The sequence below is a fragment of the Phyllosticta capitalensis genome (genome assembly GCF_038381095.1).
Source record: "Phyllosticta capitalensis strain CBS 128856 chromosome Unknown BKA78scaffold_9, whole genome shotgun sequence".
Lineage (NCBI taxonomy): Eukaryota > Fungi > Ascomycota > Dothideomycetes > Botryosphaeriales > Phyllostictaceae > Phyllosticta > Phyllosticta capitalensis.
In genome coordinates this window covers 1320004-1347415 of record NW_027117447.1, presented here as the reverse complement: position 1 = coordinate 1347415, position 27412 = coordinate 1320004, and the positions used below count along the sequence as shown (strand labels likewise).

The 27412-nt window shown below is 54.5% G+C and overlaps 10 protein-coding genes across 10 annotated transcripts; 4 read left to right on the top strand and 6 right to left on the bottom strand.

Moving 5' to 3' along the window:
• Positions 1-176: 176 nt before the first annotated feature.
• BKA78DRAFT_298404 (major facilitator superfamily domain-containing protein) lies at positions 177-2306 on the bottom strand (the record flags this gene model as incomplete). The annotated part of the gene is made up of 5 exons (XM_066886908.1): positions 177-534; positions 595-999; positions 1062-1555; positions 1811-2049; positions 2108-2306. The coding sequence occupies 5 exons, from the start codon at positions 2304-2306 to the stop codon at positions 177-179; spliced, it is 1695 nt and encodes a 564-aa protein (XP_066741345.1).
• Positions 2307-2787: 481 nt separating this feature from the next.
• BKA78DRAFT_333058 (prolyl aminopeptidase) lies at positions 2788-3827 on the top strand (the record flags this gene model as incomplete). The annotated part of the gene is made up of 5 exons (XM_066890041.1): positions 2788-2887; positions 2938-3219; positions 3268-3480; positions 3535-3645; positions 3697-3827. 5 exons carry the CDS (start codon positions 2788-2790, stop codon positions 3825-3827), a joined length of 837 nt encoding a protein of 278 aa, XP_066741344.1.
• Positions 3828-3955: 128 nt separating this feature from the next.
• BKA78DRAFT_271664 (Hydantoinase B/oxoprolinase-domain-containing protein) lies at positions 3956-8665 on the top strand. Its single transcript, XM_066885522.1, has 8 exons — positions 3956-4194; positions 4244-4463; positions 4656-4750; positions 4818-5090; positions 5143-6802; positions 6853-6954; positions 7005-7509; positions 7573-8665. The coding sequence occupies exons 1-8, from the start codon at positions 4161-4163 to the stop codon at positions 8539-8541; spliced, it is 3858 nt and encodes a 1285-aa protein (XP_066741343.1). The 5' UTR covers positions 3956-4160; the 3' UTR covers positions 8542-8665.
• A 1369-nt stretch (positions 8666-10034) lies between these two features.
• On the bottom strand, positions 10035-11507 carry BKA78DRAFT_322197 (uncharacterized protein). Its single transcript, XM_066889103.1, has one exon. It carries the CDS (start codon positions 11224-11226, stop codon positions 10153-10155), a length of 1074 nt encoding a protein of 357 aa, XP_066741342.1. The 5' UTR covers positions 11227-11507; the 3' UTR covers positions 10035-10152.
• A 158-nt stretch (positions 11508-11665) lies between these two features.
• BKA78DRAFT_287001 (uncharacterized protein) lies at positions 11666-13108 on the top strand. The gene is made up of 2 exons (XM_066885724.1): positions 11666-12266; positions 12332-13108. The coding sequence occupies exons 1-2, from the start codon at positions 11727-11729 to the stop codon at positions 12968-12970; spliced, it is 1179 nt and encodes a 392-aa protein (XP_066741341.1). The 5' UTR covers positions 11666-11726; the 3' UTR covers positions 12971-13108.
• A 2956-nt stretch (positions 13109-16064) lies between these two features.
• Positions 16065-17247, bottom strand: BKA78DRAFT_382232 (uncharacterized protein). The gene is made up of 2 exons (XM_066893028.1): positions 17089-17247; positions 16065-17038 (listed from the first exon to the last, which is right to left on the bottom strand). The coding sequence occupies exons 1-2, from the start codon at positions 17181-17183 to the stop codon at positions 16306-16308; spliced, it is 828 nt and encodes a 275-aa protein (XP_066741340.1). The 5' UTR covers positions 17184-17247; the 3' UTR covers positions 16065-16305.
• A 2213-nt stretch (positions 17248-19460) lies between these two features.
• Positions 19461-21272, bottom strand: BKA78DRAFT_355570 (uncharacterized protein; the record flags this gene model as incomplete). The annotated part of the gene is made up of 3 exons (XM_066891917.1): positions 19461-20565; positions 20615-20828; positions 20900-21272. 3 exons carry the CDS (start codon positions 21270-21272, stop codon positions 19461-19463), a joined length of 1692 nt encoding a protein of 563 aa, XP_066741339.1.
• Positions 21273-21492: 220 nt separating this feature from the next.
• Positions 21493-23470, bottom strand: BKA78DRAFT_322186 (uncharacterized protein). Its single transcript, XM_066889102.1, has 3 exons — positions 22432-23470; positions 21939-22384; positions 21493-21878 (listed from the first exon to the last, which is right to left on the bottom strand). Exons 1-3 carry the CDS (start codon positions 23219-23221, stop codon positions 21675-21677), a joined length of 1440 nt encoding a protein of 479 aa, XP_066741338.1. The 5' UTR covers positions 23222-23470; the 3' UTR covers positions 21493-21674.
• Positions 23471-23649: 179 nt separating this feature from the next.
• BKA78DRAFT_286994 (NAD dependent epimerase/dehydratase) lies at positions 23650-24970 on the top strand. Its single transcript, XM_066885723.1, has one exon. It carries the CDS (start codon positions 23892-23894, stop codon positions 24867-24869), a length of 978 nt encoding a protein of 325 aa, XP_066741337.1. The 5' UTR covers positions 23650-23891; the 3' UTR covers positions 24870-24970.
• On the bottom strand, positions 24943-27153 carry BKA78DRAFT_189041 (putative Exo-beta-1,3-glucanase). Its single transcript, XM_066883547.1, has 4 exons — positions 26886-27153; positions 26744-26824; positions 25840-26657; positions 24943-25710 (listed from the first exon to the last, which is right to left on the bottom strand). The coding sequence occupies exons 1-4, from the start codon at positions 26942-26944 to the stop codon at positions 25424-25426; spliced, it is 1245 nt and encodes a 414-aa protein (XP_066741336.1). The 5' UTR covers positions 26945-27153; the 3' UTR covers positions 24943-25423.
• Between the last annotated feature and the right edge of the window lie 259 nt (positions 27154-27412).

Here is a 27412-nt window from a genome sequence, read left to right as displayed (position 1 = left end):
GGGGGACTTGGCTATACTTTCGCTCGTTTTTGGTGATCTGGATGCTCCCTACCCCTGAAAGCTTGGCGTATCTTTCCTCGACCTTTGATCAAAGGTCACTCGATTTGCGCAAAAGTGGAACCGTTCAAACTTGAATTTTCTCTCTACTCGCTTGCAATAAATTGTTGCAGTCCTACTCAATCCACACTCCGTGGCTGTTCCCACGCGCCCTTCTTCTCCACCACACCATCTCCTTGCGTTGCCCTCTCCACGCTCTCATCACGCGCGTCGACCTCTTTAGCCGCCACCTCGGCAACTTTCTCAACAGACGTCTGATCGGCCTCGCTCTCTTCATCATCCGCATTGGGCTGCGGCACGACCCCTGCGGCGGCCTGCTTCCGCCAGTACCAGCGCTCGACAAGCCCCATGACCAGCGAGCACCAGATGGTCAGCGCGACGACGAAGACTAGCGCCGCCGGGTACCCATTTGTCTTGCGGTACGTTGGTGCGTCGGACGCGGGGAACATGTACTGCGAAAAGGGCGTGAAGAAGGCGCTGGTTGGGCGTTGTCAGTCGGGCACTCTCTCAGGGGGTCGAATGCTGGCAAACACTTACTTGCCCACCGACATCATCATCGCCATGGTGAATGCGCGCAGCTGGTTATCGCCGCCACACAGACTATTCACCCAGCCGCTCAGCAGCGGGGAAAAGCAGCCGTAGCAGCCCTGCAGGAAGAAGGCGGCCATCTTGAGCGCCGTGCTGGCGGGCCAGATGACGTAGATGACGTAGCAAAAGGTCATGACGGCGCCGACAAACGCCATGACGGGGGCGCGGCTGCCGATCAGGTCGCTGGCCGTGCCGGAGCCGACCATGAAGACAAAGTTGATGGCGCCGACGACCGTCGGGATGTTGTTGATTTGCGGGACCGAGTAGACGTTGGTGCCGTCGGCGTGCTTTTCGCTTTTGAGCCACAGCGCCATCCACGTTTGCACGTTGGTGCCGCATGTCAGGCACCAGAAGCTGTGCGGTTGGGGTCAGTCCGGCTGCTTCTTGCAGAATTAGTGCTTGAGAAGGCGGCTCACCTCCATGCGACGCAAAAGACGTAGAGCTGCCAGCTCTTCGCAATGCGCTTGACAGCCTGCCAGTCCAATCGTCCCCACTCCTCCCTGCCCTCCTCGCGCATGCGCTCCCTCGCGCGCTCCTTCTCCCACTCGGTCAACCAGAAGGCCGTCGTCGTCGCCGGCGTGTCCGGGAAGCACACCATGCCGTAAATGGCGACGGGCACGGCGAGCACAAAGTCGAAGATGAAGAGCCAGCGCCAGGCCGACAGCCCTCCGACTCCATTCATCCCCGTGTACAGCCCGGACTGCAGGTACCCGGAGAACATTTGCCCGAGGACTCCAGAGATGACGAAGAAGGCGGACCGCCGCCCTAGCTCGGACGCGCGGTACCAGGAGCCGATCTGTGGGGCGTCAGTTGCTGGATGGTGACCATGGCGGTCGTGCGTGTGGGGACGGGAGTTGGAGATGCGGGGTTGAGGGGAAAAGGAAATGGAGAAAAGACATTGAAAGAGGGGCTACAGAAAAAAAGCAGGAAAGAAACAGAGGTACGGTGCTTAAAATGGTCGGATGCAGTCCTCCTTGTGCTGTGGATCTGCGGCTCCAGAGCAAGGGACGAGTGCTTGTCGATTTAGCCTTTAGAGTTGTGCGGAACAAGCTTTGCGCGGCAGGGACAGCCCGCAGCAACCATGACCAGGGTAGAATCCTCAAAAAGCAAGGAGAAAGACAAAGAGACGGGAAGCAAACAACAGACAAAGAATCATCAAACTTACCACATAGTGCAGTCCTGGCAAAGCTGCAGACTCAAACATGCCGATGAAGAAGCGCAGGATGTAAATCTGCCACGCGTGCTGCGACTTGTAGATGCCCAGCACGAAAAACGACCAGCTTAGCAGGCACGTTGGAAGCCATATTCGCGGCCGGACTACCGTGAGGATCAGGTTTGACACGGGTGCGCCGAGGATGTAGCCAATGTTGTAGTATGTCGTAAAAAGGTTCAACTCATTGCCCTCTGGTCTTCCGGTCAGTATCATGTAGAGAGCGCGGAACGTAGCAGAGACAACACTCACGCAGGTTTAGCTCCTCCTTCATGCCAGAAACATAGGCGTTGGAGACATTTCCTGTATCCAAGTATTTGATGAAGAAGCAAAGGCAGCTGTACGTCAAGATGAAAATATCCAACTTGCGAATCAGCCATTTCTCCTCCTTACTCGTGCCAGGTTCGTGCCAATGCAACAGCGACGGCTTGGCTGCCCGTTTGCTTGACATTGTGGCGGCCAGGTGTGGAATTGCGCCGCTGTCGGTGGTGGTTCTGCAAAAGCGCCGCAACGACGACGACGCGGCTTCCTTTGCATTTTCTACTGCTACGTTTTATCGCCATCCTACTAAATCCGCACCTTGGCAATGAAAAGCTGGACCGGTCGTGTAGTTTGTCGAATGAAAACTCTGGATGGCGCAATCAGTTCCATGGCGGCTCTCAATGCTGTTTTGGTCGCGCAAGAGTGGGGTGTCGGATGAGATAGGCATGCCGACGCCGGGGCGAAGGCCGGACTCTGCTTATAGCATGACTGACCATGCGATAGGTATGGCCGCATTCGCTTCGTGGTCAGGGCCTTGTTAGATGTTGAATTCGTCAAAACTTGGGCTGTGGCGACGGGAAGCATTCAAAAGTACGAGCGTAAAAATAGCAGGCAAGTCAAATAGACAAAACCACATCTCAAAATGCTCATCCCGTGAACTAGATTTCAAGATGCGAAGAATCACTCTGAATGGTGCAGAGTTTGAATATAGCTTGCGAGGTCCTGAAAACGCACCTCTCGTCATCCTACTCCACGGCGGGCGAGGGTTTGGTAAGGTGCAAAAAGTTCCAGTCGTTCCAAACAGAGATTGATTCAGACAGGTGACCATCGGTCGGACTTTGCTGCTTTTCAAGGGCTCTCCAACGACTATCGTGTCCTTGGATTTGACTTTCGAGGCCATGGGAAGAGCTCATGTACACCTCCGTACACATTCAAGCAGCTAGTCGACGACATTGAGGCTTTCCGACAGCATTTTGCAGGCGCAGAAAAGGCCGTCATTGCTGGAGGAAGCTTTGGAGGATATCTTGCGCAGCAATATGCCATAACGTATCAAGAAAAAGTGTCGCATCTGGTCTTGCGAGGCACAGCTCCATCCCACCACCGTAAGCGAATCGTCCCATGCAGTGGCGGGAGACACTAATCCGGGCCAGACGAAGAAGAGGCAATCTCAACTTTCAAGGCCCGCTTGTACAGAGCTCCAAACGCATCTCTGACCATGCTGAACAAGGTATTCTCCGCGTTTGAGGACGACGAGGAGTTTCGTTTGATCATGTTTGCCCTCGGACCTCTTTACGTGGAACAATACGACGCAGATGCTGCCTTGAGGAAGAACCGCAGTACCGTTTTCCGGGCAGAAACTCATAGTAAGTGGCCCAGTCTTGAGAGATGATGCTGCTGTGCTGAGGTCTTTTTTCCAGACGAGCTGTACAGCGAAAGCGAAAAGTACTTTGACTATCGCAATGACCTGGCCTCCATTACGGCCAAGACGTTGATCATTGTGGGATCTGAGGATTGGATTTGCCCACCAAGTAAGTGACGGCATCAAGAAGCCAGTCTGTAGCTGACATCGCGCGTTGCAGCCCAGTCGAAGAGCATTGCGGACCTCATTCCGAACGCGCGTTTGGTCGTCGTTCCGGGGGCAAATCACTCGGTCCAGTCGGAGAAAAATGAGCTGTTCATCGAGGAAGTAAGGAGCCTGCTGGCGGCATGACCGAAGCGATGGAGTGATCGAGATGGAGTTTGATGGCGATGATGAAAAGGAATGCGCGGGAGAGGACGTTGGGAAAACAAATGCGTGGTGGTTGCTCGAAGTTACCCGGCGATTAGCGACAGCTCCGAGGTCGGGCTTCGGATCACGCAATCTCAGACCGACTTGGAGCAAACCATCGCTCTCTCGTAAACTCCACCACTCGGCTCGGCAAATCATCCCGATAACGATCATTTCGCCGGCGTATGGTCTTGGTGTCTTGAGCCATGGAGAATTTCGTTGCGCCGCGACGTGGGATGACCCCGTCTGATTTCCCTCATCATCGGCTAATCCGAAATGGCTGACAGTAGAGGAATTGCTATTACCATCGGTAAGACAGCCTCTCGCTTCACGAAAGCAGCTGCTAACTGATTACGGAGATCGTGGGGGCACGTTTTGCGATGTGTGGGCAACGACTGCCGACGGAAGAGAATTTGTCTTCAAGCTTCTCTCTGAAGACCCAAGCGCGTACAAGGACGCGCCGACAGAGGGCGTGCGAAGGGTCCTCGAACTTGTGACTGGGTCATCACTACCCAAAAATGAACCAATTGACGGAAGCTTGATTGAATCGATAAGGGTTGGAACGACTGTCGCAACCAAGTAAGTCGACACGTCTACCGTGGACCGCAAAAGAAATGTCAACTACAAATCTCAGCGCCAGAAAATCGCGTGGCACATGGGAATCCTCCCAATCACTAATGTGAGGTCCGCGTTGATGGGAGTATTCAAGCTGGAGTTGACATTTCTTATGTGGTCTACAGACTCCATAATCTGCGTGTACTGACTCGACAGTGCTCTTCTGGAACGCAAGGGCGAAAGGATTGCCTTGCTGACGACGGGAGGTTTCAAAGACGTTTGTCGTATTGGAGACCAAACAAGACCAAAGCGTGAGCATTTCCAAACCATGGCGCAATTCAATGAGAGTAAATCAGAAGAAGAACTGACAGTCTACAGTCTTTGAATTAAACATCAAAAAGCCCGGCGTCCTCTACTCAAAAGTCGTCACAATTGATGAGCGGGTAACTATTGAAGACTATGTTCTCAATCCTGCTCCAGTGCCAATCGATCCCTCCAGCGACCCCGCTTTGGTAAAGACAGCCAGTGGAGAGGTCGTACGTGTCTTGAAGCCTCTCGAAGATGCGCATATAAGAGAAAAGCTGCAGGTGCTCTTCGACGAAGGGTTTAGATCTATCGCTATTGCCTTTCTCCACTCATATGTCTTTCCAGGTTTGACTATCTCCCATCGCAGCAATCGCCATCATAGCTGACACCAGAGCAGACCATGAGCGAAAAGCTGCGGAAATCGCCCGCGAAATAGGCTTCGAATTTGTCTCCCTATCTTCGGATTCTAGCGCAAACATCAAGATTTTGCATCGTGCCACATCTGCTTGCGCTGATGCATATCTTTCTCCTCACGTCAAGCGCTATGTCGACGGCTTTCTTTCGGGCTTCTCGAAATTGCCGAAAAGAGTCGACTTTATGCAGTCAGATGGCGGTCTCTGCGCTGCTTCCAAGTTTACTGGCCTGAAGGCAATTTTGAGCGGCCCGGCTGGAGGAGTAGTAGCCATCGCCAAAACCTGTTATGACCCCCTCGAAGGGACTCCTGTCATTGGATTCGACATGGGCGGAACAAGCACAGACGTCAGCCGATTCGCCAGAAAGTTTGAGCACGTATTTGACACTAGCATCAGTGGGACCACCATCACTGCGCCGATGCTTGATGTTCGGACAGTTGCAGCCGGCGGAGGCTCAATACTGAGCTGGCGGAACGGACTGTTCGTGGTTGGACCAGAGAGCGCAGGAGCAAATCCAGGACCAGCATGCTACCGAAAAGGTGGTCCATTGACTGTCACGGACGCCAACCTCTTCCTTGGACGACTGCTCCCTGAGCGTTTTCCCTCAATCTTTGGTCCCAAAGGAGACGAGTCACTTGACTCGGAAATCGTCAAAAGGAAATTCCAGGAGTTGACTGCAACGGTGAACAGCTCGCTCGGCGCACATCATGAAATGACGCCAGAGGAGGTCGCTTTTGGCTTCCTAGCCATGGCAAATGAAACCATGAGTCGACCGATTCGGAACATTACCGAAGCAAGAGGATTCACGATAAGTTCTCATAACCTCGCAAGCTTTGGAGGAGCAGGAGGTCAGCATGCATGCGCAATCGCTCGGATTCTCGACATCCCCAGAATCATCATCCACAGGTTCTCGTCGATTCTCTCTGCCTACGGCATCGGTCTAGCTGATATAGTGACCGAAACCGCGGCACCATCTGCATACCGATTCTCGAAAGAAAGTCTACCGGATATACTCGTCAAGTTTGAGGAATTGAAAGAAAAGACAACACACGACTTGGTCTCACAAGACGTCCGCCCTGAGCTTATCGAGCATGAGTTTTTCCTAAACATGAGATATGAGGGATCTGACACGAGCCTTTCTATCCGTCAGCCCGTCGACGACGACTTTCAAAAATCCTTTGCCGAAACTCATCGTCGAGAGTTTGCCTTTGAATTGGCCAACCGTCCGATTGTTGTCGATTCCATTCGGGTGCGCGGGGTGGGTAAGAGCAGAGACCAAGGACCACAATCTACCAGTCTCTTTCAGGAACTGGACGCTCTCAAGGGCACCTCGGCTCCAGCCCCACAGAGCACGCAATCAGTCTATATGCAAAATGGCTGGCTTGAGGTGCCCGTCTTCGAGCTATCCGCGTTGGAGAAGGGCACAGCTCTCTTTGGGCCAGCCCTGATCGTCGACAACACGCAAACGATCCTCGTCGAGCCCGCCTGGAAAGTCTCTGTGTTGGAATCACACATAGTCATTGATGCTCCTGCAAAGGACGACATTGAGTCCCGCGAGCAGCAAGGAGTCAGTCCTGTTGAACTGTCGACTTTTGCAAGTCGGTTCATGAGCATCGCCGAGCAAATGGGAAACACACTCCAGAGGTATAATCCCCATTTCAATCGCATGACACCAATGGCTGATTCTCTGTCAGGACATCCATCAGCACGTCTATCAAGGAAAGACTGGATTTCTCTTGCGCTTTGTTCACTCCCGATGGAAAGCTGGTGGCCAACGCGCCGCATATTCCGGTCCAGTAAGGTTCCCTTTTTAAACCGATCTTGACTACTCTGACCGTAATCACAGTCTCGGGTCAATGCAATTTGCGATCCAATATCAACATCAACTGTGGGATGGAAAACTTGCTCCCGGAGATGTTCTTCTCACCAACCACCCTGACTGCGGTGGTACCCACCTTCCAGATTTGACCGTTGTGACTCCAGTCTTCAATGACGGTCAATTGATCTTTTACGTGGCTTCGAGAGGCCACCACACAGACATTGGTGGCATCGGCATCACCAGCATGATACCAGACTCCAAGTTTTTGTGGCAAGAAGGTCTCGCAATCAAGAGCCTTAAAATCGTCAGCGGCGGAGTGTTTAGCGAAGACGTGGTCCGCAAAGCCTTCGCGGATGTGGCCAATATGCCTGGATGCAGCGCGACGCGCCGAATCAACGACAACATCTCTGATCTCAAGGCACAGATTGCGGCCAATCAGCGCGGCATCACGCTGCTGCAGAAGATGTGCGGAGAATTTGGTACCCCCAGCGTCCAAAAGTACATGTACGCTATCCAGGACAACGCCGAGCTGGTAAGTAAAGAGGACTGTGTGTTCGCCGTACCACCCATTCAGCTAACCAAATTATTCTGGCAGGCCGTGCGCAATCTTCTCAAGCGAGTGGCAGCCTCACACGAAGGAAAGGCTCTGCAAGCAATCGACTTTTACGACGATGGGACGCCCGTCGCGCTCCGTGTCAGCATCGATGGCAGCAACGGCTCTGCCGTATTTGACTTCACCGGCACCGGCCCGCAGACATTGGGCAACATGAACTCTCCCATCTCCATCACGCACTCGGCCGTCATCTACAGTTTGCGATGCATGATTGACCTAGATATCCCGCTCAACCAAGGCTGCCTGGCACCCATCGAGATCCGGGTTCCCAAAGGCACCATCCTCAACCCATCGTCCTCCGTCGCCGTCTGCGGCTCCACCATCGCCAGCCAGCGCGTCACCGACGTGATCCTGCGCGCCTTTGGCGCCTGCGCCGCATCGCAAGGCTGCGCCAACTCGTTCGGCTGGGGGATGGGCGGCAAGGACCCCGAAACCGGCATCACGACGCCGGGCTGGAACTACGGCGAAGCGCTCGGTGGCGGCAGTGGCGCAGGCCCCGGCTGGCACGGCACCTCGGCCGTCCAGGTGCACTCGACAAACACCAAGACGACGGACCCCGAGGTCATTGAGAAGTGCACACCGGTGTTGGTGCGCCGCTACGAGGTCCGCGAGGGCACGGGCGGTCGCGGCACTTGGAATGGCGGTGACGGTGTTGTCCGCGACATTGAGGCCCGCGTGCCGCTCAAGTTTAGCATTTTGAGCGAGCGTCGTGTGTACAGTCCGTATGGCATGAATGGGGCCCGTGACGGCAGCGTGGGTAAGAACTTTTGGGTCAGGAGAAATGAGGATGGCGACGAGGAGACGATTTCACTCGGTGGCAAGGCGGTGCTGAATGCGCAGAAGGGCGATCGCGTCGTCATTTGCACGCCTGGTGGTGGTGGATGGGGACCTCCTCCGCCTGAGGATGATGGTTCGCTGAGTGCGGATGTCAGGCCGCTGCCGACGCAGTGAGCTGAAGTGTGGAAGCCAGAACCCCTAATTTTGCGCAGGGCATTGGAGCCGGACTTTCTATAGCTGACTGGAACGTGAGCTATACACTTAAATACCTCTTGAAGAATGTCAAATAGACTATCCTGAAATCGAATAAAGGCAGCCCACCAGTCAGGACACAGGTGTGCAAACCGAAATCAAGAGATTGTTCTAGACGACCCAAGGCGTGTGATACCTTGGGCAGGTGAATGCCGTGAAGGCCACTGTTAGGTCAACTGACTAATGGCTAAGGTTGCTTGTGACTTACAAACGGTCTGCTTCTGCAGATATAAAAGGATGGAGAGCCATGAACCTTTGCGATTCTGCAGTCTGCATCTTGCTTTCCAGGGAACCAACCTTCCAACAACATCCTACTGTGTTTCTTTTCTGTTTTTGTCTTCCCAATACCAAAGTTTGTACGTAGTCCTATGGGCCTACAAAAACGTGAAATGACCAAATCCATCATCGTCGTTGCTTATTCATGAGGAACGACATTTTTGCCCATGGACGCTCATTGATTTCCGCCTCCTCATTGGATTATTCCACGCCTCCTATAATGTCTGTCCTTTTTGCACAGCCTAGACATGTTGGGTGAGCTTTCTGCATCGACGTTTTCCTCGGCGAGCTGACTACATGTGGTCAGGCTCAGGTGCTCACTCAAGCTCAGTCTTCTGCCCAACAAAAGCTGGCTGCAGTAGCTCTCGACTCGTGCAAATAAAAAAGACACAAGAAAACGAATGGCAAAAAAGGAAAAAGAAAAACAAAATCGGACTTGGCGGGAATCGAACTCCAGGCTAGGCGCCAGATTAGGAGGTAAGGCGCAGGAAGCACCACAATCTACCCCACCAACGCAGCCACCACCCTTTGTTGGATGCATCCTAACCAAGTCCTTGCAGAGAGTCTCGCGTTTTGAAAATATAAACATGCAGGTGGCAAGACAACTCTCAACCTGAGTTTCACTGCCAACGCAGTGCGAGCTACAAAACCCGCGCGTTATCCGAGGCTCTGTTTGGAGTGTCGTCGAGTACTTGAGGTCTATTGTGCTCTATAATGCCTCCTCCGGCTGTTCGGTGTCGAGTGGCTCGTCGATATGCTTGTGGCTGGTGCAGCTTGACCGGTGGAATCTCTCAAGCAGTTCACCAGGCGGAGTCTTCACTGCAAATTAGAGACGACCTGCTGCACTCAAGATACACGTCTCGAGTCGAGTGATTCGGTGTGTGATGGCACGTTAATGCTGCGAGAGCTATCTCTGACGTGTGCGCTCAAAGAGCGAAATTTATAGTCCGAAGACGAGGGCAACACTGCCTGAAGGAGCCTGATCGCCTGGTCCTGCCCTTGTGTTGTGCACTCTCAGTGCCGTGCCGGAGTGGTGTTTGTCCACTTCCGCGATGTCGCTCGGCGGTAGCTGAGACCTGGTTTCATTAGCACGTCAAGGCCAGCGTATTCATTTAATCGTCGCGCATAAGCCGGGGAGTATCAAGAAACGAGGCATTTTGTCTAGCTAGTGCTTCTCCACCAAGTATCGAAGTCAGAGCTGAGACTGGCCAGTCCCTTCTCCAATTTCCCTGCTAATACCAGCCCGCACCGAAGGATTCAAGGATCCCATCCATGATTGCGGAAGATGAACTCCATGTGCTTCCTGAGCCAATGGACCCAGCCCTTGGTGCAGCGGTTTTCGGGCCTGTCGCAGTTGACTTCTGGGATCCAGAATTCGTCGATCCTTCCGCTTGGGTATGGTCTTGAATGCCCGCACATGGAGTGGATGGTGCCATTAAAAGGGCCCGCACCGCTGATGATGTATAACACGATTCCCTGAGAAGGGCTCCATGGACCATCTTCGGTGAAGTCTTCGGTAAGGCCTGTTTGGATCTCAATTGCTCTCGTTTCCAGACGGATCAATGACGGATCTGAGGTTTCTCCCGACCACCGCCAGCCATGTGCAGCACCGTACTTTTTGATGTCATCCGCGTAAGGGCTGTCGGAGCCAAAGTCCATCCGGCAGTACACCCAGCTTCTGTAGGGATCTCTCCAAAGCTCAAGGCAGTCTTCAGAAAGCCTGTTGAGATGATTGCCCCAGTCCCAATACATGTCCTCTCCGTCGTCATTGGGCGGGCGAGGGGGAAGGCCAGGCCAGAGCCACCCAATGACTGCTGCCGCGGGCCACTCTCGCACCCACATCTCGAAATCAGAAGGGACGTTTGCAGGGAAGTTTTCGAGGTACTCATCGCGGTCAAAGTTCCGGAGGTTGGGTAGAACCGTTTCGCGAGTTACTCTGCAGGAATCTGACACGACCCAATCGTTATACAACTGGAGAAGAGCGCAGCGAGCTGGGTGCACAACTTGTGGAGAGTGAACGTGTTTTTTGATCAGAGCCCGCCAATGCCTCGAGATGCTTTGCATCCGGATCAGACTTTTGAGGTCGAGGAAGGAGACGATGTTAAGTTGCAACTCCACGGGGAGCTGATCAGGAGAATTGGTAAAGGTGAGATGCTTGTCTTCGAAAGCTGGAGATGTGACGGGATCCCAGCCACCTTCAATGGCTCTTTTCTCCAAAAGACCTAAGAAGCGAGGCGATATTCCTGTGTTTTTGCGGATCTCTGCTTCAGGAACGCCAAGGGTTTTGAGGGTGAGCGCCTGGGCCCGGGTCGAAATGTCGAAAGAAAACATTTCTCGTCGCAGTCAGCCAGCAGTGACTGAGATCATCTCTCACCAACAAACGCCAAGTATCTTGACCACAAAGGCCTAGCTCCAGTGCATTGAGCTTTGTAGACTGCTCACAAAAACGGCAAAGCGCTGTTTTTCAATGGTTGATGTAATAACAAATCAGGCGGAGACAAGACGGCCTTGAGCGATTTTTTCGGGTTAAAAGTTTGCGCTGGCTCTGAGGGTGTGATCGATTGAAGTCGCTTAGTCCAAAGCGGTGGCTGAACCAATGGGAGAGGAATGGCGCAGGAGTTGAAAGTTGGAGTGTGGTGTCGGTCGGGCAGGGGGCGGATTGGGGAGCCGATCGGTAAATGGTCTGTGCTTCCTCTCGCTTACGCTTCCGCTTTCGGTCCGGGCTGAAGACCTTCGCCTGCTGCTTCTGACCTTGACATCCAACTCCTCACCTCGCTGCAACATGGCCCAACCCTTTAGCTTTGGATTTTCTGGGGATGATATAGACGTTGATGTTGACGGGGGGGATGCGCCGGCGTTCGGTCCCCCAGCTGCGGCAGCGACTGAACCAGCATCTGAGGATCAGCCGGATCTTACTCCCGCCCGATCTCATAAACTGCAAGAGTTGGTACGAAGAGTTCCAGTTTCGTTGCTTTCAGAATGATCCGTACACTTGTGACTCCGAGGTGGTCCAAATCTTCATTTATGATCAGTTCACTGCACCTTCTTTCCGCAGTCCAGCTAATATTTTGTTGCAGATGGATTCCCTGCCCTCAAAGATATCATACAGCCTGGTTGAAATAGAGTCTCCAAAAGGAAAGAAGCTCATGATTCCTCGGCGCGAGCTCTTTGACGTGCGGTTGCAATTGATGGCAGAAGATGACGCAGATTCCTCTGCACCTACTGGTTTGGATGATTCGGACATCAAGACCAACGTCTACGAAGGCGGCTACAAGAGCTGGGAATGTTCCATCGACCTGGCGAAACTTCTACTTGACCGAGGCCCGCGCAAGGACATTGATGATCTCTGCCGCGTAGATCACGTCATCGAGGTGCGAAATGCTCCTCCGAGCTTCAAGAACATTCCCCTCGAACACATAGCTGACAACTTTCAAAGCTCGGCTGTGGCACCGCGATCCCCACTCTCATTCTCTTCCACTACGCGCTCACGCAATCACTCCCTCTCTACTTTACCCTTGCCGACTACAACGCGTCGGTGCTGCGACTCGTCACCCTCCCCAACCTCATTCTCACGTGGGCTTCGACGCTGGACAGCTCCAATCCCACCGCTGCACCCTTTTCAGAAGACTCACCCAACCCTTTTCACGACTCCGAGGAAAGCCATGGTGACCTCTACATCACTCCGGAGCTCACCAGCGCTTTCCTCGAGGCGCTCTCTGCTTGCCCGCTGACGTTGAGCTTCATCTCCGGATCCTGGGCGCCTGCGGACGCATTCCTGAACCTGACACCCTCTGCCGAGCAGATGAATACGTTGCTTCTTGGTTCTGAGACGATCTACTCGCCCTCGGCTTTGCGCGCTTTTACCGAAACCTGTGTCGGACTCCTGAAGAGGGTGCGTCTGGGAAAGGCCATGGTGGCAGCGAAGAAATTCTACTTTGGTGTTGGCGGTGGAGTTGATGCTTTCAAGGAAGAGTGTGCGGCGAGAGGAGCCGTCGCCGCAGAGATTGAGAACTCGGGCGTGGAGATGGGAGAAGGAGGTGTGAGGAGGTGCCTTTTGGAGGTGCAAATGATGTGACCGCGTAGAAGTGCGGCTATGTTGACAAGGCGCTCGTCGGATTCTCGCTTGGTGCATGTGATATTGGGGCAGAATGCTGATGCGGGTACAGACATGCGTGTTCTACTTCCAGCACAAATTCAAAGCATTCTCTTCGACATTGCCACAAATCTCTGGTCACGGAGCAACTCGTGGAGACGATGATCGTCGCTTCTACAGTCTTTATGCTTCTAGCCGCTCAAGGAATACACGAAGGCATTCCAGCGTACTTTGCCCTCCTTGATTCGAAACCTCCGCTCAACAACAGAATCCCACCATGGTGCTTCGCTGATGCCCAGTACCACAACAGCGTGTTGACAGCCCGCCGTCAATGCTGGGAGAATTCGAATGCAGCGAATCCGGAGACAAAAACCAAAGGCGCAGCCAGAACGACATCCAGTGTGACAAGCTTCCTTGCAATGGCACCCTCAAACTTTGGTCTTCTGGCTGGTTATCAATTGATTGGATCTAGAACCAAGCGAAGCGATTTTAAATACGCATGGTCGCTGACTACGCATGGCGCATAGGAAGAAATCAACTGGTCCGAGCAAACCACGGTGGTCAGAAGACTCAAAAGACACATGTCGCCCTCATTCCTTATTTAAGACCTTACAAGTCCTGCTGCTCTTGCAAGGCAGCCGTGAGGTTTGCCCATGGACATGCCATTGGCGATGACACCGAGAGTCCTCTATGTCACTGCGAGCGGGCGACCAAAAAGATCGACAACTTTCTCGGGCTTTTTGGTCCCCTGACTTTGATCTCTCCTCCAAATTCAGCGTCGCCCTATCTTTGCTTTTCGACGTCGGTTTGGCCTGTAGCCCGCCGTTTTCTCGTTTTGATGGTGCTCAGTATCAGGATTTGGCACCTGCTGTCAGTAGAAAGAGCGGATTTTGCAATGGCGACGAGGTCAGAAGGAAGCCAGAAAGGTTTCATTTTCGGCCCACTTCCACAAACACAGTCGGTTCGACCATCGTCAAGCTTTTGCCTGTGTGCGGTTGACTGAGCGGTGGCGGATGCAGAGGTAGACACTCGGCTTCGTCACTTTTTATACCTCAAAATGACGAGAGCTCCAGTCAGGACAGGCGAAGACAACAGATCCCGTGACGACGTGGTCACACTCCACGAGTAAGTCTCGTGTGCCTTGCCAGGTCACCACGATGTCCCTATTTAAACCCTCAGCTTTTCCCCTCTTCTTTCACACCTCGCTCACCAGCACCTCGCAGCTCCTCACGGAGAACCTGTTCTGCCTCATCAAGGACACTTGTGGCTGGTTTGTGGGCCCTTTGTACCATTTACTATGGGCATACTTGTCTTTCTCTTGTTCCGCGGGTCAGTTGAGTTTCCTAAAAAAGTTTAAAAAGTTTGTCATGATTCAAAAGCCGCGCTTCAGCACCACACAACATTGCTGTTCCCCATTACATCACCACATTTGTCCCGCGACTATGAAGCAAACGAACAGAAGCACAAAGAGTATTCGTGTGGCGAAGGCTGTGGTTTCAAACTGTGCTCGGCGAAAATGAAATTCAGACTTGAAAGCGCTGATGCGGGCATGGCCAGGCTATATATGCCCGCCGCCGCTCCATTCCCCTGAAGCACTGTCTTCTTGACCTCCTGTGACTGCTAGGGGGACTTCTCTTGTGACCTCCACGCAGTCAGCTGCGCGCATGGTTTACCGCTTGCGAATTATCTATATAAGTACTCTCCAGGGCCACCATTCCTTCGCGTCAACCCTCTGGCACAAGAGCTTTGAGTGTATCACCACTCCACACCTCAGCCCACTGTCTGCTGTTGCGCATTCCAGACTCGTCTATCACATTACTGGGCAGTGGATTGCCACCTTTGAACCTGCCCGGAATGGTTTTCGCGTTCAGGGGCTGCGTCTGAATTCTGGTTATGCTCACTAACATAGCACAATAGCGATGTTCTTCGCCACCACTTCACAACAATCTTCCAATTTCGAGTCTTGTCCGGCAGAAGCAGATCAACAACCAAGGGCCGGCCGAACGACACAGTCTGTCTGATGTGTGCGTGGTGATCCAGCACTTTCTGCAACCAAAGAGTTTGCAGTGGTTGAGAGACAAGAAATAAAGCGTGGGAGGCAGCTCGGCTTTTATACATGGCGATCGCGGAGGGTCGGGCTAAATGATGCGACTGGGCTCCTGGATTGTCTCGTGATCTGCTTTTACCTGGTGTTCATGTGATTGATGCTCGCTGACTTGACTATATAACCTCCCTTGAAATTCGCGTTCTTTGCTGCTCCATCCACTGCGCCCAAGAACAGACTTTGCGTCCAGAGTTTGCACAAAAAGCTCACTGGTTGAAGGTACTCCAGATGCTGTTCACTGGGAAGTCGCTCCGTTGCTGTGATTGAAGACGACCTACCTTCAGTCTCTCCAAAGTCCAATCTCTCATCGCTAGAAGGCTCTTGAGTCTCTTCGCCATCGACAACAAAAGCTGACAGGCAGCAGCACTGAAAAAGAGCAAAGTAAAAAAGGAATACAAAACAACAACAAAACAAGTTGACACTCGGACTCGAACCGGAACCTTAGCCGGTATTGCTACCAACCAACGCCCTAGAATTCTCGAGGAGGCTCAAAGTCACTCAACCCGGCCACAGCACCAACTTGTTGGAAGTGAGTGCGTTTTTTTGTGATTATAGACCTCGGTAAATTCTACAGGAGTACTCTGTAGGCAGAGGAAAGCGGATTTGGATGGTTTGCGGGCTGCCTGTCCAGCAGATTGGGCGGGGTTCATGGGGATGAGACGGCAGTTGCAGAAGGAGCGCGGTTGCACCTGCCTGCCCCTCTCTGGCAGCCAACCTGGGTGGGTTGATGGCTTCTTTCTTTGCGCTCTGCAGCGGCAGCGGCCTGCCTGAGATTGGTCTTTGTGCAGAGATTGTGGGCGTCATTGCTACGACATAGTGTCCGAGCGAATTTGCATGTTGACTCTCAGGATTACCAATGGCATGCTGAACGGAGCAATTGTGCAGGCAAACTGATGCACGAGGCGCAGGGCCTGTGATACAAACGCACGACAAGGAGTTGGTCGACTAACACTTCCCATGAGACAGCGATTTGGTCAAGCTTCATTCAATTCATACGTCTATCATATCATTACAATCTCTTATCCAATCGATCATCAAAAGGAGAGAACGCCCGCCAGCTGTGAAAACAAGCGCAATGCCGCCCATGCAATCGCTCCCCAACAATGAATCCCACATCCCCCAAGGCAACCAAAACAGTCTCTCCAAAGCGCAAATATGCACACGAATGGTCCAAATGTAGGAAAAGCCTCCAAACCCCGACTAGTACCGCGTATTAGAGCACCGAGCTGCTGTAGTCTCTGCTCAGCTGCGGGCGCTTGCCGCGAATGCTGACGGAGCGGCGAAAGTCGGACTCGTCGTCGGCAAACGAGACGTCTGGCTTCTCATCCGTCTTGGTGGGGTGCTCGTGGTAGTCGCAGCGGTTAAAGTCGGACCACTCGAGGGTAGCCCAGCTGGGGTCCTCGACGAGCTGCTCCGCCATGACGCTGTAGTCGAGCAGGAACTCTGCCGGCAACACCTTGAGGATCTCGTCCTCGCCCTTGCGCTCGACCAGGTTCTTGATGCCGTGCTTGTACATGACGGCGTGGACGAGGAACTTGCGCAGCCCGGACCCGCGCTTGGTGTGCTCGTAGACGTGCGCGATGCTGTCGTAGTGCAGCGAGCCGTTCTTGTCGAAGAGCGCGTCGATGACGCGCACCTTGAGCGCCGGCACTCCGCGCTTGTCGGCGAAGATGTAGATGCGGTACAGGAAGCGCGACTTGAGCTGGCACGCCTCGAGCTTCTCCGAGAACTTGCGCGTGTAGATCCACGTCAGCACCGCCTCGAAGACCTCGGGGTCGTCATCGGGCAGCTTGATTGTCTTGGTCACGCCGTCTTCGTTTTGCGGTCCCGCTCCTTCGCACGCCGATCGGAACCAGGACGAGTGGTGCGAGATGAGACCGGTGTGGACTTTGAATTCTTTCTTCTCGGGGCCGACAAGCACCTTGACCATTTCACCAAATTGCTTGCTAAGGGGCGTCAGGATCTTGTTGGATCGGAGGTTGGAGCCGAGACTTACTATGGCGGGTGCGCGTAAAGAACCTCCGCATAAGGGCAGATCTTCTGGGTGTGACTCTGGCCGTTGGACACGACAGATTGGGCTCGCGAGGACATGTTGATAGAGGTCTGGTGGTTGGTAGTGTAGGATTGAAGCGAATGTCGTCAAAGTCTTGTGCCGCAATATATAAACGTAGGTTTGTCAAAAGCTTCACGTGGATATTCACGTGGTACGCTTGGAGCGAATGACTGAAAAGAGAATGATTTAGACTTGATGCTGCAAGAATACCCGACACCCTTAGAACCCTTATGTAGAGCATTGACTTCGGTCCGAAGCGAATCAACGTCTGGCAAGGACGTATTTTTGGAAAAGTCAGGTTCCCAAGGGTGGGCTTGCTACCGTTGACGATCCTTCGTCCCGTTTACCAAATCAGGCGTGCAATGCGTCGGGTTGGCTGAGAAGATAAATGTTGCAACGAAGACTCGAGACATCGTCGTTCCTGAATTTCGCTTGGAGCTCAAGAAGCATAAATCTCGGATGTTCCCGCTGGAAGGCGTAGATGGCGGTGAGACATTCAGGATGCTTCTCATGCTTGCAGCTGGCTGCCGGAGCTTGGCGTCAGGAACCATCTCCATCACGTGTTCGGTTGATGATAGATCCAGGATCCCTTCAACTTCATACTCCACGGTACGTCACTTCACCTGCCTTATACTTTAGCCTTCCGCAATACGAGCAACGCTAACGGATATCGCGTTCGTCATTCCAAGAAAATGGTGTTGTGCTTTATTGAATCGCCACGATGGGTTCATTGCCGTTGAACCGACCATTTCTCAACTCTCCTTGATATCCCGTCCTGCCCATCTAGTCAGACTTGAGAGCCTTAGGGTCTGAGCAGTGGGGCGCAGGGCAAATGCCGCTCCCCAAGAAGGCGCTGTGCCTGTAGATCTTGGTGGCCATCCCCAACATCGTCTGACCAGTCTCCTCTCTTGGAGTGCGATGCCACATGACCAAGTCGTTCTTTCGGTGCCGAAAAGAGCTACCTTCGGCATTTCATCGTCGTCACTCGGTCTTCTTCAACGTGGTAGAGGAAGCGTTCACCTGGTCTGCAAAGCTTTGTCCGTTGAATTTCGCCACCACCAAGCCCGTCCAACCGAGAGGGCCAACGTGGTAATGGAGGCGCAGTTTTCGTGGAATGGTCGTGGCAAACACCTCGCAAAGTGATCGGATTTGTCGGTTCCGGTGGACGAGTGACGAACGACGTGTCTAGCTTTGTGTCGTGATACGTCCTGCTGGAGGTACTTTGTCGTGATCATCGAGTCCTCAAATGAAATTGAGTACTTTTGTAAAACCAACAGGAAGTGTCCCACACAAACAGCGTGACAAACATCTCGCACCCCAATTACTACAATTTGCTTGGAAATCGCTTGCACCTCAGTTTGTGCAGGGGACTTGAAGCGGAGCTTTGAAAAGAGCAGCCTGTCGTCCACTCCGTGGCTGTCATGACGCCTAAATCTTCTCTACTTTCAGGCTTGAAAGTCCACAGGGGAAGAAAGGATCCCTTGTTGACAGTCAGCACGATGACCCGGATTTTATTGTCGGCAACCTCATGTCTCGCCATTCTCAGTTGCAAGTGTGCGAGTTTGGTACTGAAGAATAACAAGTCGGATTTGTGGGAGCCAAAAGCTGTTGTGGGGAAGAATCCGATTTCTCTCGAAGGCAGAGATTGTAGACCATTCAAGAACTGGACGAGGTAATTCACTCACCAAAGGTCAACCCAGAGCGTGTCTGAACAACTGGCTGACGTGCTCAGCGCCCCTCCCAGCCGAAATAGTCCAACCGAGTACAAGTACGTCCAGATATCGATTACTTTGGCCTGTGCTTCGGATGCTGCATTTTGTTCCTCCAGCTTCGGTCCTTTGAAATCCCAGAAAGTCGCTTCTGGTGGAGACTTCGAGAAACTATTTGAATGGACCGCCGATGGCTTCCCAGTGCAGAAACACCTAGACACAGGGGTAAAGCCAGTCCCATGCAATGTCCTTCCTGGTGAGACCGTGTGTATTTTTGCAAAAGTACCAGGATTGGCCTATGAGCTTCAGAACCATAGAATCGACACCTGTGGAAATATTTGGACGGGCGACATTGTCTCGGTAGATGCGCCGACAAGCAACAAGAGCGCCGTCGAATTCGCTTGCCGGAACCGTGGTTGCGCACATCAGGGCTGGCAGTCGGGTTGGACTGACAATGCGGGTTGGATCTTTTGAGGTCGCGAAGCAGCTCGTTGTATCGTAGTTCGCCGACTCGGCAGGTGGATCTATTCGAGTCAGCGTTTCTACCTAGTGAGTTGGGACCTCGAATCAATTGCTTTACCAGCTCATCACTTCTCCTTTCCTACCTCAATAATCGGGAAAGTCGGAATCGACATCTTTCCTCCATGCCTTGAATCCGCCCCGAATATCCAAAATGGACCTCGTGCCCCCTTTGTCCAAGCCGAGCGCCTTCATCTTCTTGACTGCAAGCTGAGAGTCATTGCCCAACCGACAAGTGACGATGATGGGCTGTTCTGGCGGAACTTGCTGCATTTGCTTGACCCAGTCCGGCTGTACATCTTCTTGGGAAGGCGGCGAGCTGGCCGACGACTCGGGAGTGGCTGGCGTATTTGCCGCCGAAGGCACCGATACATTGACCCTCTCGATTTCGGAAAAGGGAATGTTGATGCTGCCGTCCAAGTGTGCCAGCTCGAACTGTATCTTGTCGCGGACATCGACGAGGACGTGCCCGTTTGATTTGGAATTGGCCGCTTGGTGGTACTCTCTAGCTGAAATGCGCTCTTCGGGCGACAGGGCGTTTACAGGAGTAGAGGCACCGCAGAATTGCACGTAGTCCATAGACCCAGAGCTGAGAGATTCGCGGGTGACTGTGGCCTCGGCGGAGCAGGCCGCGCATCGCGGTTTCCGGGAGCGCAGACCAAAAGATCGAAACTGCGGATTTCCGTATGCTGAGAATATCAACAAAGACGCCTTTTTAGACTTTGCCGATGCAGAGTCTGTGCCATTCGGAACTGCCCCGTCAATGTCCATTGGGGTGTCCGCGGTGGCTTGCTGCGGTCTCTCTATGCCTGCTGCGATCAGCTTGATGGCCTCAAGTGCTTGCAGCACACCCATGGCCCCCACCACAGGGCCGAGGACTCCTCCTTCGCCGCAGCTGACTACACTGTCGGCAGGTGGTGGCCTGGGGAAGACGCAACGATAACATGGACCTCCTGTCGAGTCTCCTGGCGGACGCGGCGGATTGTTGTAGACTGTGAGCTGGCCATCTGTCCGCAAAGCCGACGCAGAAACAAGAGGCTTCCCAAGTAGGACACAAGTGTCGGAAATAAGGTATCGCGAGGCTGGCGTGTCTGTGCAATCGAGAACCAGGTCATAGTCGGAAAAGATGTCAAGGGAATTAGAGGGCGCGAGGTGAGTTTTGTGAGGGTTATATTTGACAGTCGGGTTGAGCCTTGATCAAGTCAGGAATACTGCAATCATGCATTGAATGGAGCACATACGACTTGAGGTACATCATGGCGCTGTCAACTTTGGACATGCCCACGCGACTTGTCGCATGAAGGATCTGGCGATGAAGATTTGACTCCTCGACCGAGTCTCCGTCTACAAGACCGAGTGTGCCCACGCCAGCTCCTGCAAGGTATGCCGCAGCGGGACAACCCAGACCTCCCATGCCGACAATCAAGACTGCGGTGTCGCGAAGGCGGCGCTGCCCTAGAATTCGACAATGTCAGACATGGCGTTTGTGTTGAGCAACCAAAAAGACCGAAAGTGCGGTTGGCTACCTTGTAATCCTATCTCGGGCATTATCAACTGCCGCCCATATCTCTTGTACTCGTCAGCCTTCAAAGGCCATGTCTTTTTCTGTGGCGGCTGCTGTTCCAACACGGCCGACAACTCGGCCTGCCATGCTGGCGGCAATCCTCCGTCTATTGCGAAATTCAAAAAGGCAGAATCCTGGCCGTCTTGGAGCAAAGTCGAAGGAAAATAGCTGGACTGGAACGAGCTTTCCAGGACTGGCGACTGAGTAGCGGCGGCGGTTTTGGCGGCGCGGGCTTCGGCGTCGGCAAGTCTCTTGCGCAGATGGACGAGTTGGCGTTCGCAGGAGGATATCTCGTGCTGTATGGAGGCGATGGTCGCCTCGACTGGACCGTCCATGTCGCGCAATTCTGCAAGGGCGGCGCAAGGAGGGACAAGAGAGAGTCGGAAAGTAAAGTGGTGGTGGAATTGCGCACGCGCAGCGCCGGCCCCGCGTCAACCAAGCAAACCCTGGCCCAAGCGCGAGGTTATCGATATCGCGCCAAGCCGAGTTCGGCACCAGGGTGCCTGCCCAAAAAGGTATAGCATGATGTCATGACATCGAATCAGATTCCGCCGTTTAAACAATGCTCCAGAGACGCGTTTATGATATGCATTTTACCAGTCTTCTTTTTGACGCTCTTGAAGGCTTCTAATTGCCGTTTTTTGTTCAATTCGTCGATAGCCTGAACTCTTTCAAACTCGTCTATTCTTCGACTTTTCACTCCTCTTTTCCCTCGACAAACTTTGCTCCAACATCATCTAGACACGCCAGCGGTCAACGACTTCAAAAAGCGTATCATTTCCGCCGACATTTCCTGGAAACACGACGTACGGCAAGCCCGGGTACTTGCAAGTCTCCTCATCGCAGCGCCACAGCGGCACTCCCGGAGCAGCTTGACCAACGATCGTGGCCTTCTTCATATTCAAGCCCTTTGTAGCCATGTCGGAAGACGTAATGCCGCCCTGCCGGTTGATCAGTTTCCGGGCACCGCAACCTTGTCCACTGCACAAATCTTGACTTACCTTGGCGATCACGTATCTCGGTCTGACCTTGACCTGCTGCATGAACTTGACCAGCGCGTCTGCGACGACAGAGCCAATGTCAAGGCTTTTCTTTGCGTCGTCTCCCGTTATCAGCTTGCGGCTCGTCATGACCAGCACGTCCTGCCTGTGCGCAATCTCGCGCTCTGCGGTGGCGAGTGCTCCTGCAATCACTTCGGCGGCGCTTTCTGGAGATGCCAGGAGCTTGTCGACTTCGAGTACCACGGTGGTCAGCTTTTTGCCGCTTTTCGAGACCAAGGCCTCCAGTTGCGCCGTGGTCTTTGGTACGTAGGAACCTGCAATGATGAGGCCGCCTGACTCTCTGGAGAGGTGGAGTTGCTCGGCCGTGATGGGAGGGATGGGAGATATGCCCAAGCGCGCTGACACGAATGCTGCTGCTGTTCGGAAAAGGAAGCGTTTGCCCTTTGCTGCGGATGTATTAGTACAGTCCAAAGCCTGTTATTTCTCAACTTGCCTGCGGCAGCCAGAAGCCCAAATACAACCACATCCATGTCCTCCTCCGCGGCCGCATTCACCACCACCACAGACCCCTTGGAGAAGCCGTTCAGCAACTCCTCGACGCGCGCTGGCCCGCCAACTCTAATGTCCTGCAAGTCCAAGCCTACAACCCTCTCCTTCTTGATCACTCCCTTGCTCTTCTCCTCCACCCACTCCCTCAAATCGCTGCTCTTATACCCAAACGTCGCGTCCCTGGCAAACGGCGTCTCGCCAGCCGGGAGCAACGTCTCCCCCTCGGCAACATAGTGCACACCACCAATGGTGTAGCGGCCGCCCTGCAAAAAGAAGGGCGCCAGCACCCACGCGTCGGCCTCGCCCAACACCTCCTCCACAACATCGCACTCGTCGGGGAAATGGCCCCTGAGCGTCGAATCGCCGCGCAACACGACCTCGAACGGCTTCCCCGTCGCGTCGCTGGCAGCCTTGAGGTTCAAGCAAATCTCCGTCACGAGCTGGCGCGCATCCTCGGCGTGCAGGGCGCGCGAGTTTGTGAGGATGAAGAAGCCGGACCCCGCGCGCGTCGCCGCGAACTCGGCCTTGAGCGTGGGGACGTCCCACACGGTCAGCACGGGGATGTCGTGGCAGGTCTGCGTGCCGGTCGGGTCGTCGTCGAGGGCAATGAGCAGCGGGATGGACGAAGCGTTGGCGGAGAGGAACTGGCGCGTTTGGCCGCGCAGGTCGCCAGCGTGGACCGGAGGCAGAGACGCGAGGGTTTCGCGGAGGGGCAGGGGTGTGGGAGACGTCATGGCTGCTGGAGGGGGAGGGGGAGGCAGATCTGGGGGAAAACGAGGGGGCAAATCGTCATGGCTTTTGGGGATGTGAGGACGAGTTTATAAAGAGCTGGGACGGACTGTTCGATTCAACGCTAACACGGGCTGGACAGGTTCTCCGATGGCAATGCCAATGCTCACATGCCGGCCGAACGACGAAGCTCGACGCCGCACGCCGAGTTGTCTCGTGGGATCCATTGGAGCAGTGGGCGTGGTTGGATAGAGGGCGGCCAAAGTTGGCACGCGTGCTTGTAAAGTGAGAGCTTTGGTGGAGCTAGGGTGACGGAGGCCAGGCCGGACAGAAGCGCGCGCGTGGGCGGGACGAAGGCCGACTCGCCTTGTCATCGTGCCGAGACGACGTCGTGGTGGAGTTGACCGTCGAAGCTCCCCCGCACCACTCCCAACAGCTGCCCCGCAATATCCAAGCAAAGGCCGACGACGACGATGCTGATGCGACCATTGTTGACGCGGGATAGTATTTCCTGTCAGCCATGCACTACTGTAGTCTCCCATACGGATGAATTGCTTGCAGAGTCCTGCCTGTCGTCTTTGAACACTCCAATTCCTCTTCACTGACCGCATCGAGCTCACCTGCAATCGACCACAGCTAGCAAGCTACATACCAAACCATCCCATTACAACCGCAATGGCAACCCAACACATCCTCATCACGGGCGCATCCGGCTTCATCGGCAGCGAACTCACGCTGGCCATCCTCGCCGCCTCGCCCTCCTACCACCTCACCCTCAGCGACATATCGCCGCCGCACATCCCCGCAGCAGCCGACAGCTCGCGCATCACGACGCAAACAACCGACCTCACGTCCCCCGACTCGATCAAATCGCTCGTGACCTCGCGCCCGCAATGGCACGCCATCTACGCCTTCCACGGCATCATGTCGTCGGGCAGCGAAGCCAACCTGGAGCTGGGCTACCGCGTCAACCTCGACTCGCACCGCCTCTTCTACGACGCGCTGCGCGCGCACCAGCCCGGCGCCGTCGTCGTCTTCACCTCGTCGACGGCCGTCTACGGGCCCCCGGAGACGGCCGGCCCAAAGCAAATCTTTACCGAGGCCACCCTCCCCCTGCCCCAGGGCAGCTACGGCACCCAGAAGTTCATGACCGAGTGTCTGCTCAACGACTACTCGCGCCGCGGGCTGCTGGACGCGCGCTGCGTGCGGCTGCCAACCGTCGTCGTCAGGCCGGGCGCGCCCAGCGCGGCGGCCAGCAGCTTCGCGTCGGGAATCGTGCGCGAGCCGATGCAGGGGCGGCGCAGCGTGCTGCCCGTCTCGCAGGACCTGCTGATGTGGGTGGGCTCGCCGCGCAACGTGGTGCGCAACCTGATGGCGGTCAAGGACGTGCCAGCGGCGCGGTTCGGGCTGAGCAGAGTCGTCAACCTGCCGGGCCTGTCGGTGACGGTGGCGGAGATTTTGGAGGCGCTCGAGGCGGTTGGCGGCAGGGAGAAGAGGGCGCTGGTCGACGAGGAGAGGGACGAGGCCGTCGAGAAGCTCGTCCTGAGTTGGCCGCAGCGGTTGGATACTAAGCGGGCCTTTGATCTGGGACTGAGCCCGGATGGCTCGTTGAAGGAGGCGGTCCAGGCGTTTGCTGATAGCTTGAAGCAGTAGCGCGGTAATTTTCGACTGTTTCTGGATGGTAGTGGTAGCCAGAGAACCTACACGTAATGCAAATGAATCTTCTGTTGACTCACAAGTCCAATATACGAGCTATGTACTCGGCTCAATCAAGAAGATGTCAGACGTATCAAACGCAGTTGGGTGAATGCGTACATACACAGTCGTCCAAGTCGTCGAAGCGCATCTCAGCCGTTGCTGGCAAAGAAATCGCCACAGGGTGAAAAGGAGCCACTCAAAGCTCTTTTGCGCACACAGTACGGATGAGGGTAACGCGCGTGAAAACCAAGAGGCCTCGTGGCTCGACCTCTTAAAGCACAATGACAACAGGGGGGAAAGTGAAAACGAGGATGGCCAAACGAGCCCATCATTTTGGGCATGCAAGAGAATACATAACCCATACCTAGCCATGCGTTACCCAAAAAGGGCCTCCTGTACTCATCCACCGACCGCAACCAGCGCGCGACCAGGCGCCGAAGCCTCCCTCCATCCACCCCCTCCACTCCCCTACCACCACCTCACCCCTCACCCCCTCGCACCACCCCACCCTACGAATTACAGCCATCGCCAAACTTGCGGCTCGTCAGGGGCTGAGGAAAGATGCCGGCATCAACGAGGCGGTACAGGTCCCACTCCGGGGCGCTCTCGGTCTTGAGGGTCCAAAAGACCCAACCGTTGGTCAGCTCAAACTGGTCGAGCTGCGTCTCGATGTAGCGGCGCGTGTCGTCGCGGAGGCTCTGGTCCCACTTGGAGATGTCGCCGTTGTACGGCGCGCAGTCGCCGATTTTCTTCGAGTCGGGGAATGTGCCGTCGTAGCGCGCGCCTTTGCCGACGCCTGGGGAGTTGAATGTTTTAGTAAGAGCGGAATGCGGAGGATGATGCGACGGGGGAGGGGAGAGGTGGGGAGGAAGACAGAAAAGGGGAGAGGAGCTATGTGGAGGAGATGGAAATCAGGCATGCATACCGTTGACCCAGTAAGCGCAATCCGTCATGGCAGCCGTCCACTCGCCGACAATGGTCCACTTGTCCGAGCCCAGCCAGCGGTAGTTGCGCTTGCAGACCTGGTTGCGGTGCTCCTTGCGGGAAAAGGCGACGACGTCGTTCTCAAACACCTGGTACTCGTGGTGGTCCAGCACGACGTTTTGCGTGTTGTTGTCCTGCGGCGTCAGCCAGCCGTTGAACGAGCTGGGGTTCTGGAATGCGTCGTGCAGCACCACCGTCGTGTCCGACACGCCGCGGTAGATGGCCAGCGCGTCGCGCTCAAACTGCTTGATGCGGTTGAGGTCCAGCTCGTAGCCCGCCGGCTCGTTGAGCACCTCGATGCCCATGATGACGTCTTGGTACTTCGGCTGGGCATACTGGCTCGCGATTTCGCTGATGACTTGCAGCGTCTGGTCCACCGTGTTACCCTGGAGCCAGCCGGGGTTGTCGAGACGCTGGCCCGAGTTGTCGTAGCCGTTTTGCGAGCCCGGCGCGCCGTGGAGGTCGAGGAGGACTTTGAGGCCGGTTGCGCGCGCCCAGTCAATGGCGGCGTCGAGATAGTCCTTTGAGCCCGTCGCATACGGACTCCCGAAGCTCTCAAACGCCCAAAAGCCTACAGGGATGCGGACCGTGTTGAATCCCATGGCGCGAATCTTGAGGAAATCGCCAAACGTGATCCATGATTTCCAGTGCGGTTCGAGCACCTCCCTGGCCTTGTCTTTTCCAAGCACCTTTCCCAAGGTGTACTCATCCACGACTCCCTGCGAGGCATACGGTTTGAATAGTGAGGGTTTGATGAATCTGGTGTTTTTGGTTCAGCACTGGCGCATAAAAGTGTTTGTACAGGTACCAAGAGAGGAAATCAGGGGGTACCAGAATGTACTCACGGTTCCGCGACGAGCCATCCTCCGAGACTGACTCCTTTTACTTTCTCGGAGCCCCAGTTGAAAGAGACCTTTCTCTCCTGACTAAGAGTTAAATTGAATCAGCGCATTTGGTCCAAAAGTGGCGAGGGGCAATTCGACATACAGGACGGCGCCGAACGCGCCAACCGCGAACAAGGCGGTAGACAGATATTTCGCCAACATCAATGCAGCTCAATCAAGAGATTGTTTATCCAACAAAAGAAGAAAAAAGTTTTTAAGGTGTGCACTATGATGTGGCCAAGTTTCACCAGTCGCAAAGCGAATACTGCCCAACCCTAGAGAGATGAACAAAAAGGAGTGAGGTGAAGACTTGGAGAGGGGTGAGAGAAAGATGGAACAGAGCACAAAAAAAAGGGAAGCAGAGTCAAGTCACAAGGGCAAGGTAACTAGACCGGGTGTGACGACAGGCGACCAAGAAAGAGGGATTTGGACTAGTTTACGACTGAAGGGACACCGGTAGGTAGGCCAGCAGCGACGATGGGCGGGCAGCGGAATGCGGGCGGTTGAGCAAGCAACCACGACAGCGTCCTATTTCAGCAACCACGTTTCTTGGGCCGGCCCGCGCAGCAACAAGAAAGTCCATGACAGTCGGTCAGGCCGCCTGGCGGAAGCGGATTGCTCTGGACACTT